Below are 11607 nucleotides of genomic sequence, written 5' to 3'. Positions count from 1 at the left end.
ACAGAACATCCTGTCCACATGGTCCACTAAGGACAGAACATCCTGTCAACAAGGGACAGAACATCCTGTTAACAAGGGACAGAACATCCTGTCCACGAGGGACAAAACATCCTGTCCACAAGGGACAGAACATCTTGTCAACAAGGGACAGAACATCCTGTCCACAAGGGACAGAACTTCCGGGACACCTCAGACCGCAGAGCTTCTCTGCTCATCTGTCTGTCTGGTGTGTCCACTTCTGTCCACAGGGTGGCGCTGTCCCGCTCCTCTGCACTAAGACCTGTCCACGTGACTGTTCTTCCTGCAGTTTGTTGACTGTAAACAATTTTTTATTGTTTTATTTACTCTTTATTTATCCAGGTAGTCTCACTGAGCCACGAGAACTCATTTTCAAGAGAGGCCTGTTTAGGAGCAGATGGGGGTTAAGGGCCTTGCTCATGGGCTCAGGGTGGGGCGAATGAGGGTGGGGGCAGGTGTAGGTGCTTCACCAACCCCACCCACATTTTTGATGTTGTCGGTACCGGGGCTTGAACTGACGATCTTCCGATCACAGGCCCACCTTCTCTAACCTCTGCGCCACCGCTCCCAAAATCTTGTTCTTGTGCGTTTCTTCTTCATGATAAATTACTTTAAATCGGTGAATAAAGGAACATGGTATTTATTGAGCTGCTTCCTCGTGCAGTCAGAATAAACTTTATGATCTTATTACACGCACACGCACACACACCCGGGCCTCACCCCCCCCCCAGCAGCTCTGATCTGGTTTCTTGGGTCTTGCAGGAGCACCTGATCTACATGCAGGCTCTGGACCAGAGGGCCCAGGAGACCAACATGGAGTTCTGGCTGAACCCCCACTGTCCCCCCCGCTGCGACAGGAACTACGGACACCCGGTCTGAGGAGGACCGGAGGTCTCAGGTCCGGTTCTGACCCCAACCCTCAGGTTTCTGCTCCTCCGTGCTCTCAGAAAATACAGAAAGTTAAGAGGAGAAATTAAATAACAATAAATACATTTTAAAAACTGCACAAAACAAGCAGAATGTCAACAGATGACGTTTGTTTATTTGTTTATTTGTTTGTGTTCTGAACGAATTCGTTTGATTTATTTTCGTTGCAGAAAACGAGCGGGACGGACTGAAGCAGAAACAACAAACCTTCAAAAACAAACAAACAAATAAATATATTCAAGCAACGAGTTTGTAGTTTATTTCTTTTAGCCATGTGGACCCGGGAATAAATCCTAAATAAAACATGTCGCATTTTGTAAAATGATTTATTATTTTAATAAAAACTCGTTTCTTCCACGGACGGCCTTTTGTCGTTTTTTAATTAAAATACAACCAGGAAACGTTTAAATAAATTTAAAAAACTGCAAGTGTGAATCAATAAAAAAAAATTGTAATAAAAATATATATTAATTCTGTACTTTTAGACTTGGCCTTTAATTTGATTAAAACAAACCTTTTATTTTTACATTTTGAAATAAATAAAACTGCTTGGTCTTTAAGTTTGAAGTCATGCGCGCCTTTAATTAAATAAATTACCCACAAGGCCGTGCGGTGTGCAGCTTTAAATCTTCACCTAAGACTTTTTAATCTAAACAGATAAATTAATTTAATCTGAAGACACTTGAAATGACCTGTCTTATAAAAACTTTAGTTTTTTAAGTTAGTACTGAGACCTAAACTGCTCCACAGCACTTTATTATAAAATGTTTTAAAGCTAAATAAAATCATTAAGTTTCTTTAAACTGAGACGAAAGAATAAAACCAGAGAAATTCAGAATGATTTATTGTGAAACGCTTCGTGTCGTTACAGCAAAGCTTCGGGAGAAAAATGCAAAATAACAGGATAAAATATGAACTTTTCAAAGTCACGTGTTGATTTTATTTTTTTTTATCTTCGAGATAAAACAGAACCAATCTGTCAGGACAATAAAATTATATGATTTAATACTTTTTTTTCTCCAACTCAAAGTGCTTCTCTTGCATTTTATATATTATTAGCCTTCTGAACAGAGCGGGTCCGCCTGGTCGAATCGGTAAAAATCCACAGAATTTTATATTCTTATTTGTTAAAATATGTTTAGTTCTAAAGGACAGTGAGATACGGGAACCTTTAGTTTGGTCAATACATTAAATAGATGTGAAACTTTATCATATTTACACATATGCACATCACAGAGCTCTTTTCCTTTATATTACATTAAAAAAAACAACAATTTGTTTCGTAATCGCAGGAAACGTGAACACATCATCTCTTGTCTTTGAAGAAGCCCTTGGAGGTGCTGCTCTCCTTGATGGTGACCGTCAGGAAGTTGGCCGTCACGTCCGTCACCAGGACCTGGTCCAGGTTGCTCAGACTCGGCCTCCAGGTCGCGTCGTCCGAGTCGTCGAGGAGCCGGGTCGGCGACGGCCTGTCCAGGAAGTACGGCTTCTCCGTGTGAGGGGGCGCGGCGGGTCGGCTCGGGCTCGTTTTGGTGCGGTGCTTGAAGTGCGCCGGCGCCACGCAGCCCGAGCCGCCCTTGGTCCCGTGCGTGTCCGATGCATACGGCTGCAGGCTGCGGTCGGAGTAAGGCCGTTTGTAGGACGGCTCCCGGCTCTGCGTGTGGTGATGATGATGATGGTAAAGATGGTGTTTGTGGTTCTCCGGGTGTCTGTGGGTCGCCTCCTCACCTCCCTGGAGTTTGTGAGAGCCGTGGCTCAGCTGCTCCTCCGTTCTCCTCTTGTGGGGCTCGGAGACGGAGGGGCTGCAGCTGCCGTCCGCCGGTCGGGGCTTCGGCCCCCTCTTCCTGGGCCCGTCTGAGTGAGCCTGCAGGTGGTCGTGCACGCTCAGCTCAGACGGACGCAGGCAGATGCTCTCTCCGCGGTTGACCGCGCTCGGGGGGAAGATGGTGGGAACGACGGCTCTCAGGCCTTCCCGGGCCCTGGGGGTGAGCACCGGCTCGGGGCTCGGGTACGTGATCCCTCGGACCGCCTCGTTCCTGAACTCATAGGACCTGGTTCTGACTTTAGCTTGGGCCTGAGAAGAAAAACGGGACAGAAATATTAAAAAAAAATAAAAAAAAGTGTCTTTCTTCTGCTTTACTATTATTTTACAGTCATTCCATCACAAACAAACAATATTAACAGAGTGGTTGTAAACAAATAATAAACACACGCCCCGAGGCCAGCAATTACCTGATAACACTCAAGTCTTAAACAGCTCAGAACAAATAGATGATTTTTGCTGAACAGAACCTCTGATGGATCAAAGCTACATTCACATTGTTTTATTTCTGAATTTAAAATGTTTACTATAAAAAATTAAATAAACAACAAGGACAACAGCTGCAGCATTTAAGTCGTCACGAAATGAGCAGCATCTTCATTATTTTTTTTAATTGGCATAAAACGTTCAAGAAACATCCTTTAATGACTGATCAAAACTTTTATCAGCTTTTTCAGCGGTGAGAATAAATAATAAACCTTTTTCCACCCCAAAGTATGAGTTTGATACTTTTTTTAACGATGGGAAATCATGTTGTTTTTTGGTATAAATAGTTAAAAATACACTCTAACTGTCTGTGAGGTGGTTTAAAATATTCAAATGTTGGAGCAAAAGCTCAAAATGAAGCCACGGCTACAAACAGGAAGTAAACTACACGGCAAATGGAACTCTGGGTAACTTTCCTGCACGACATCAACGCAGGTTCCCTGGAAACCAATAAATACAAACTGGTTTTAGGGGATGGCCCTGCTGGGTTGGGAGAAAAATGTGCAGCTGAGTCATCACTGATAGCAACAATCCAGCAGCAGCTTCAGCATTCAAAACAAACACAACCTTATTTGCAAGTAAACAAGTCGACTGCACGCTCTAGTTGTCGGGGCTTTTTCCAGCCAGCTTCAAACTACAAAAGATCAAATGATCCCTGAGAGTAGAGACTTAGTTTAGCATGAACTGTTCACGTTAAAAGAAATTAAAAATAACAGTGAACTTTTACACCATACCTCTACAATTCAAGGGTGATTTCAGAGTATCATTAAAATTAGAGGGTTCTATGAGCCTTTTCAAAAGTTGAACGTTTTAAAAACCGCTCCCAGTCCAGCACGAAGGACTGATTTAATCATGGATTTTTTTTTTTTCCCCAACTCTCAAGGAGCTCCAATAAGTTCTCCTGACTCCTAAAACTGGGCAGCATCACGTTTAAACGAATATTTTACGATGTACTCACCTCTGCACACGTTATTATTTAACAAGATACTAAAATACATAGATAGGTTTACAGGTTGTAACAATTAAAACCGTTCCAATTTGTTTACTAACGTTTTGAATGTGACACGAGGCAGTTTTTATTGAAAACAATGCAACTTTATTAAAAAAAAACTACGTTAAGTGTACATAACAGATGTGTTTATTTTTAAGAGCACTCAATTATTTAGTTGCTTTTTAGGTTTCTCCAAAGCATTTCATAAAGTCTGGAGAGACGCACTTGGGTGCATATTAATAAAAATGTGCACGAGTGGAGCAAATAAAGGTTTATTTACCTTCAGCAGAAAGGTTTTGGGTTTCGGTCCCCTCTTTTTGGGCCCGTAGAGCTCTCGTTCTCGCTCCCTGTGGGAAACAGACATTAAAGAAGCGTCTCACGGGAGCAAAGTGCGCGGAGGACAGCGCGCACTTCGTGGACATGTCCTCTCCGTGCGTCCTGCTCAGACGTCTTACCTCTGCTCGAAAGCGACAAACAAGCGGGAGTCCAAAATGTTCTCCTCCGGCTCCCAAGTGCTGTATCTGCGGACAAACACTCACGTCAGCCCGACGGCAGCGGCGTTAGCCTGCGAGCTAAAACTCTTCGAAAATAACAACAAGACATTCAAAACGTCGCGTGCCGGTTTTAGTCCTGCTAGCTTCGGGAAGCTAACACCCGAGCTAAACACCGGAGAGATGCGGGTTCAAAACCCGTCAGAGACACAATGTTGACGCACTTACTTTGGCGACCATCCCTTCCATTTCACAAGGTACTCGATCCGACCCTGCGTGCCATCAGAAACAAACACAAACGACCTGCTTTAGCATGCGGGGTAACAGTGTTACAGTACACCGGTGTTGCATTGTATTCCGCTCCCTGGAGAAAGGGAGCACGCGCCATCTCCCGCCTACCTTCCTTATCCTCCGTTTGATGATTGACTCGGCGGCGAACACTCTCTCCCCGACGGCGGACAGCTCCATGTTTACTCCAGTGCTACCTACCGTTAGCTAACTGGGTGCTGCTACAGCAGCTATCACCCCCTGTCCTCCCCCCTCCTTCCAGTCCCAGCCACTCTAAATTCCCAACAGACCATAATACTCCCGAACAAGAATGGACGTCAGCGCAGTTTTTTTGCGTCGTTGCTAAGGAACTGCAGTCGGTGGAACCAGAAGGAGAGCTCCCATTGGTCGAGCCGTTGCTACGTGCTCGGGTTTCTAAGTGAAGAGGGCGGAGCCTCCGCCCTGGCGGATTCTTTCAGGGCTAAAATGGTGGCCTTTCTCTCTTCTTTTTTTTTTTTTTTTTTTATAGCCACGCTGCTGAATCATTTCGCGGAATTTATGTGATGTGGAGAGAATCTCACGTGGTATCAAAGTAAAGTGACAACGCGGACGGTTATAGCAGCGTCATCCCTCAAACACGCGATCAACCTGTCGATTTATAAAAACAACAGAAAGACATAATAGCGTAGAACTGTTATAATAAACTTATTATTAACAACACCGATTAAATGAGTCAGTATGAATTGGAAAATTATGTTACAGCTTAAAATAAAGGCACTTTTTTTTTTCCAGGTAGGCCTAAACACTTGCTGTTCTTCTCGCAACACTAAATGCTCTTTATGTGAAAGTTGCATAATTATCTGAATTATTCACAGGCGCGCCCTTGTAAAGATATTTAAAACATTCATCTTCAACAGATGAGAGGAACAAATGAGATAACTTAAAAAAAATATTACAAGGTGAAACAGGTCCGTCTTTAGCATTTATGAAATGTTCATGACGTTTTAGTACTAAATAAATAAAACAGTGATGAGATGTGACATAACGTTTTTATGCTACATTATATTCTAGGTTACATGTTTCACTAGTTAGAGTACAAACTAATAATAACTTTTAAAACATACAAAAAATGTTTTTTCGGGTTAAACCAGAACAATAAATTCGTGATAAAAGTGCAGGCATTTTTTGAAGACTTCCTTCAAAATAAACTGCGCAAATAATAATAATAATAAAGGCTTAAAATATAAATAAAACCAGAAAAATAACCAAATAAAGATTATGTTGGTAGGCTGAGTTTTAATTAAACCTTCAATTTTTTTTACAGCCAGATTTAAGACAGTTTGTTTATTTTTTAAAAAAAATTATAATTATTATTTATATTTAATTTAAGGATTACAGTAGCGTTTCTGAAAATAAAGAAAAACAATCAATAAATAAATAAAAGTCCTGATTTAAAGAAAAAAAATGTGATGGACAAAAACAATGACCAAATGAAATAAACAGCTGGGACTCTGAGATTGTTTCAGGACATAAATCAGTTTTAACTCAGAACAAAATAAATTCATATCATGACAAGACAGCACGCAGCTTTAAATTAATTTATGACTAAAACTGATTCAAACAGATTTGGAAACTTGAATGAATGTTGAAATATTTGGAGACTTTGGCCGCTCTCTGTCTCATGTGAGTAATAAAAATAAAATAATAATAAAAAAGCTCAAATAAATCAGAGTTTCTATGAGGTGGTCAGGATATAGTTGCAGATGAAATCTAAACAAACGTTTATAATTTTAAAACTAAAGCAGAAAATCTGACGGAATGGAAATTATCTGCGTCCTTTAAACATTTAAGTCACATTTATTGATTTTAAATTAACTCTTTTGGAGGCAAATCTCATTTAATTAAATGGAGGTGATTTAACACAACCCAAGCTGCTGATTCGACTCAATCTAATCCTATAATTTCTGTTGTTTTTTTAATTTCCTCCCAATCAGCTGATCATCAGTTAAAAGTCCTGCGCTTTAATGTTTCTCTTTCCTTGATAAAGACTCCAATTAAACACCAGCGCGCGCCATCAGATCACTGAAAAACACCAATAATCGATCAGTTCTGGTGACTGATCAGAACCGAACACGCAAATTTCTGGTGGATCTGTCACCTCGTGGAAAAAAAAAAACCCGCACCAGAGTAGCTTGCAGTCGCGCGCTCTCCCCTCTGACGCCTCCATTTTTATTTGCATGCTCGGATCTTTTCTCTTTTTATCTTATTCCCATTTTTGTGCAGATGTTCTGTGAATCTGGGCGCAGCTCACACCGCGGCTGCCATTGGTCTGCGCGCGCCTGCACTGCAGCACCGCTGCCGCGTCCCATCCATTGGCTGCCTTGTATCCGGGCAAGACGCGCGCGGGATTTCCTGCGCGCGCAAACCAAGAAACCCCCAGTAACGACGCACGGACACGCACAGAGCTAGATTTATAGAGCGAGAAACAAAGAGCGCTCCGTGGTTAAATGATGCCACGGTGTTGGATATTTTCAGGGCGGGGGCGCGGAGGGACTCAATTAACCTTGAGCCATAAATATATATATATATAAATCTTCAAAGAACATTAAAGATGCTCGTTATCTCTTAGCTGGAGTTGGAGTTGGAGCTCAAAAAACGACGGAGTTAGTATATTTTGTATTCGCTGTGGTTCATTACGCATGCGCAGTGATTTCCAAGACGCGTCTTCTTCCACCTGCAGACACTCAGCTCAGGTTCCTAGTGTTCCGAGTCTCTTGTTAATGGCACTGAGTGTGCTCCGCGTCAGGCCCTTCTCCAACAGATGAGGTTTTAAATGACAACATCCTTCCCCACTAAATGCTCATTTTCTCTGTACCACACTGAAAGTGGCTGTTAATCTGTGTCTGCTCCGCTGTACAAAATAATCAAACAAACCAGGGGCCCATCTGAGGCGTGAGTCGGATTTTTTTTTTGTTGCAAAATATTTAAAACACTTTTCTTTCAGAAGAACTGACGCGTTTACCAAGCAACAAACCGGAAGGAGTCTTTATTAACTGGATAATTCGGACAGCTGGTTTAATTTGACAAATTCGGAAATCATTCACAGCTGCGTTTTGCTGTGAGCCTTTTTATTAACAAAGTGCTCAGAGGAGACAGAGGACAGCCATTTTCTCTCTCGTTGCTCCACCGACGCGCGCACGCAGAAAATGGTCTCCCTCATCCTGACTGTCGCATCTCTCCGCTTCTCCCCACAATTTAAGCTTCGTTATAATCTGCAGCTCCAAGCGCGTGTGCAATCACGCGCGCACTGGGGGGTGTTTGGGAGGAAGTTGCGCGCCTCCCGAGCGACCTTTGTTGTGCACAGATGCGGCGCAGGGCTCCGTTTGTGCACGAGTCAAACTGGGAATAAGATGCATCATTTAGGCAGAACCGGATCAGACCACAGATCCAGAATAATCCACCACCTCCTGAAACTGATTTGTTGTATAAACTTCACGTGCAGCAAATAAACGAGCTCCAATCTGCTCTGGAACCAAATTGAAAAGAGTTGTTTTACTGCAGATGGAGGCGTGTGCATGATGTGAGCCAGGTTGGGTTTTGGCACCAGGTGGGTTCTGTTCATGTGTCCAGCAGAGAAAGCGACATAATTTAAAAGTATGTTAAAAAATTTAAATTCAACATTGTTTGTCAAAGGTTTAACTGTGAATTGATTGCAACTGTAAAAAAAAAAAAAAAAAAAATCAAGTTGTGTTGTTTTAAGTAATGTTTGTATTTTGCATAAATAAATGACCTGAATGCATGAAATTATGTCTAAAATTAAACACTGCGTGCAACAGTAAACTCCAATAAGCTCCCCAGCTGCAACATCTGGCCCATCTTTGCCAAAATCATCTCTAGATGATGAGGCCAACAACCTGCTTGGAGTCTGTACCTCATCCCCTTCAGCTTTAATCAAAATAAAGTTCTAGATTAACTTTAAGCAATGCCTGATCTAATATATTATTAATATAGCATATAAAATAAGTCATATAAATGCAGACACATTTGTTTTCACAATATTGTTCAAATGAAATAAAATGACAGAACACTGAAAAACCTCAAAACAAAAAAAAAACCAAGTAGTAATCAGTTATTGTTTTTAAATTTTGGTTCAAAAGTATATTTTTTAAATAAACTAATAAAACTGACATTAAAAAATGTGGTGAAATATCTGACCATGGACACATTCATGTTATCTGCATCTCAGGTGTAATACAGTGTTGAGCGTATATCTTATATATTGTTTCATTTTATACTTTATAATTTTTGCTATTTTTGGGTGTAACTGAGACGTTGAGTACACAATTTCATTCCACCTCATGTGAATGACAATAAACTTGACTTGAACTTGTCCGTCTGTAATCAGTCTGCATATTTAAAGGGTGACAGGTAGTCACAGGGCTGTTTGGTATCACAGTGTGTAACACACTGAACGTGGACCACAGGACGCTGAGGACAGAGTGTCTCAGGAGACGAGAAAGACAACTGACTTCCTGTTAAAGTTAAGGACTAAAAGACCATCTCCATCAGCTTGATGTTCCTCTGACTGCAGCTGCACAGAGTATTCAGAGGTTTAAGGTCCACAGGACTGGAGACAACCTCCCTGGACGTGTCCACAAGAAGACAGCTGTTCACAAACTGAAGAGACGATAAAATGAATGGCAACCAAAGAGCCCAGAAACATTTCCAGAAAGATTAGACGTGAAGTTCAAGGTCAAAACGAAGGAGATGACAGTGGACTTCAGGAAACAGCGTGGAGGACAGCACTCCAACATCTACATAAACAATGCTGAGGTGGAGCAGCTTCAAGTTCCTCTGCGTTCACTGAGGATTTGTCCTGGACGTTACTTTGTACATACAGACACTGTGGTCAAGAAAGCCTGACAAAGACTCTACTTCCTAAGAATAAAGAAGTTTGGTATGAGCACCAGCATCTTCACTAACTTCTGTAGGTGCACCATTGAGAGCCTGCTGGCAGGCTGCATCACAGGGTGGTATGGGAACTGCACCAGTCAGAGCTGGAAAGCTCTACAGAGGGTGGTGCAAACAGCAGAGGACATCACTGGTAGCTGTCTCCACACCATCCATCTACCACAGCCGATGTCTGCGTAAAGCACGCGGCATCATTAAGGACCACACCCACCCAGCACAAGGACACTTCCATCTACTACCCTCACGCAGACGATACATGAGTCTGCCATCACACACAAAAAGGCTTAAGGACAGCTATCACCCACAAGCTGTCAGATGACTGAACTCTGGATAAATAACACTGAACAACTGGCAATAACTTTGCACCAAGCCACATCTGCGACAACTAATATGACTAATAGCTTGTGACAAATTTGTTTCTTGCTGCTGCACTATGTGGCTATATCATGCATGATACAGTATGTAACTACCTTACCATCACAATTCTCTCTTAAAACTCACTACCTGTGCAATAACCTGTGTATTTATGTTAGTTATGTGCAATACAGTATATATCATGTGTATTTTAGCTTATATTACCACCTTGAAATACTTAGTCATACAAATTCATCCTGCACCATTTTATTCTTTGTTGTTGTTTACAGTTTCGCTTTAGGACCGCGTAAATATTATAATTACTTTTTCACTTTTTGTACCTTTATTTTGTACCTTTATTGCATGCTTTAGTATTTTCTTGTTTCTTTGTTCTTTGTTTTTAGCGAGTCAAACTGGTTCATCTCATCCTGAACATGTCATTGGACTGTTGACCTTGTGTTAACCTGCATTAAGACAATTAAACACAACTTGAACTTGAACAACCTACATTGGTGTCAGATCACACCATCGGTCACTGGTAGAGACAAAGTGGACTTAATGAAAGATGGCTGAGCAGGACAACAAATCATGAAAAACTCTGACTGAACAACAAAGCATTTAAAAAAGCCACAATTTTGGAGAAAAGAACCCAGTACAGTGAGGTCCGGTGGACAGATGGACCAGAGCACCTGTGGAAAGATAGACTAGAACACCTGTGGACAGATGGACCAGAACACCTGTGGACAGATGGATCAGAACACCTGTGGAAAGATAGACTAGAACACCTGTGGACAGATGGATCAGAACACCTGTGGACAGATGGATCAGAACACCTGTGGACAGATGGATCAGAACACCTGTGGACAGATGGACCAGAACACCTGTGGATAGATGGACCAGAACACCTGTGGACAGGTGGCCCAGAACACATTTGGACAGGTGGACTAGAACACCTGTGGAAAGACAGACCTGAACACTTGTGGGCAGATGGATCAGAACACCTATGGACAAATTGACCAGAACACATGCGGACAGATGGACCAGAACACCTGTGGACAGATGGACCAGAACACCTCTGGACAGGTGGACCAGAACACCTCTGGACAGGTGGACCAGAACATCTGTGGACAGATGGATCAGAACACCTGTGGACAGATGGACCAGAACACCTCTGGACAGGTGGACCTAAACACCTGTGGACAGATGGATGAGAACACCTGTGGACAGATGGACTAGAACACCTGTGGACAGATGGACCAGAACACCTGTAGACAGATGGA

At 42.1% G+C, this 11607-nt stretch overlaps 2 protein-coding genes across 2 annotated transcripts in view; one reads left to right on the top strand and one right to left on the bottom strand.

The window, feature by feature from the left end:
* c16h17orf67 (chromosome 16 C17orf67 homolog) overlaps positions 1 to 1170 on the top strand; it is a 4219-nt gene extending 3049 nt beyond the window's left edge. The window contains exons 3-4 of the mRNA XM_037690094.1: positions 781 to 941; positions 1116 to 1170. Of these exons, the coding sequence (XP_037546022.1) occupies positions 781 to 897 (117 nt within the window). The 3' untranslated portion in view covers positions 898 to 941; positions 1116 to 1170. The remainder of the gene's footprint in view (positions 1 to 780; positions 942 to 1115) is intronic.
* A 706-nt stretch (positions 1171 to 1876) lies between these two features.
* On the bottom strand, positions 1877 to 5283 carry cbx8b (chromobox homolog 8b). Its single transcript, XM_037690093.1, has 5 exons — positions 5135 to 5283; positions 4964 to 5007; positions 4700 to 4765; positions 4525 to 4591; positions 1877 to 3019 (listed from the first exon to the last, which is right to left on the bottom strand). The coding sequence occupies exons 1-5, from the start codon at positions 5201 to 5203 to the stop codon at positions 2252 to 2254; spliced, it is 1014 nt and encodes a 337-aa protein (XP_037546021.1). The 5' UTR covers positions 5204 to 5283; the 3' UTR covers positions 1877 to 2251.
* Between the last annotated feature and the right edge of the window lie 6324 nt (positions 5284 to 11607).

The sequence above is a fragment of the Nematolebias whitei genome, chromosome 16, assembly GCF_014905685.2.
Source record: "Nematolebias whitei isolate Nwh7 chromosome 16, NemWhi1, whole genome shotgun sequence".
In the NCBI taxonomy this organism is placed as follows: domain Eukaryota; kingdom Metazoa; phylum Chordata; class Actinopteri; order Cyprinodontiformes; family Rivulidae; genus Nematolebias; species Nematolebias whitei.
This window is presented reverse-complemented; position numbering and strand designations above follow the sequence as displayed.

Bases quoted from the DNA above. Each gene is read 5' to 3' on its own strand.
- cbx8b (XM_037690093.1), bottom strand. From the start codon at position 5,203: ATGGAGCTGTCCGCCGTCGGGGAGAGAGTGTTCGCCGCCGAGTCAATC. The intron at 4,592-4,699 runs GTAAGACGTCTG...TGTTTCCCACAG, and splicing joins TTTGTCGCTTTCGAGCAGAG to GGAGCGAGAACGAGAGCTCT. The intron at 3,020-4,524 runs GTAAATAAACCT...TTTTCTTCTCAG, and splicing joins CCAAAACCTTTCTGCTGAAG to GCCCAAGCTAAAGTCAGAAC.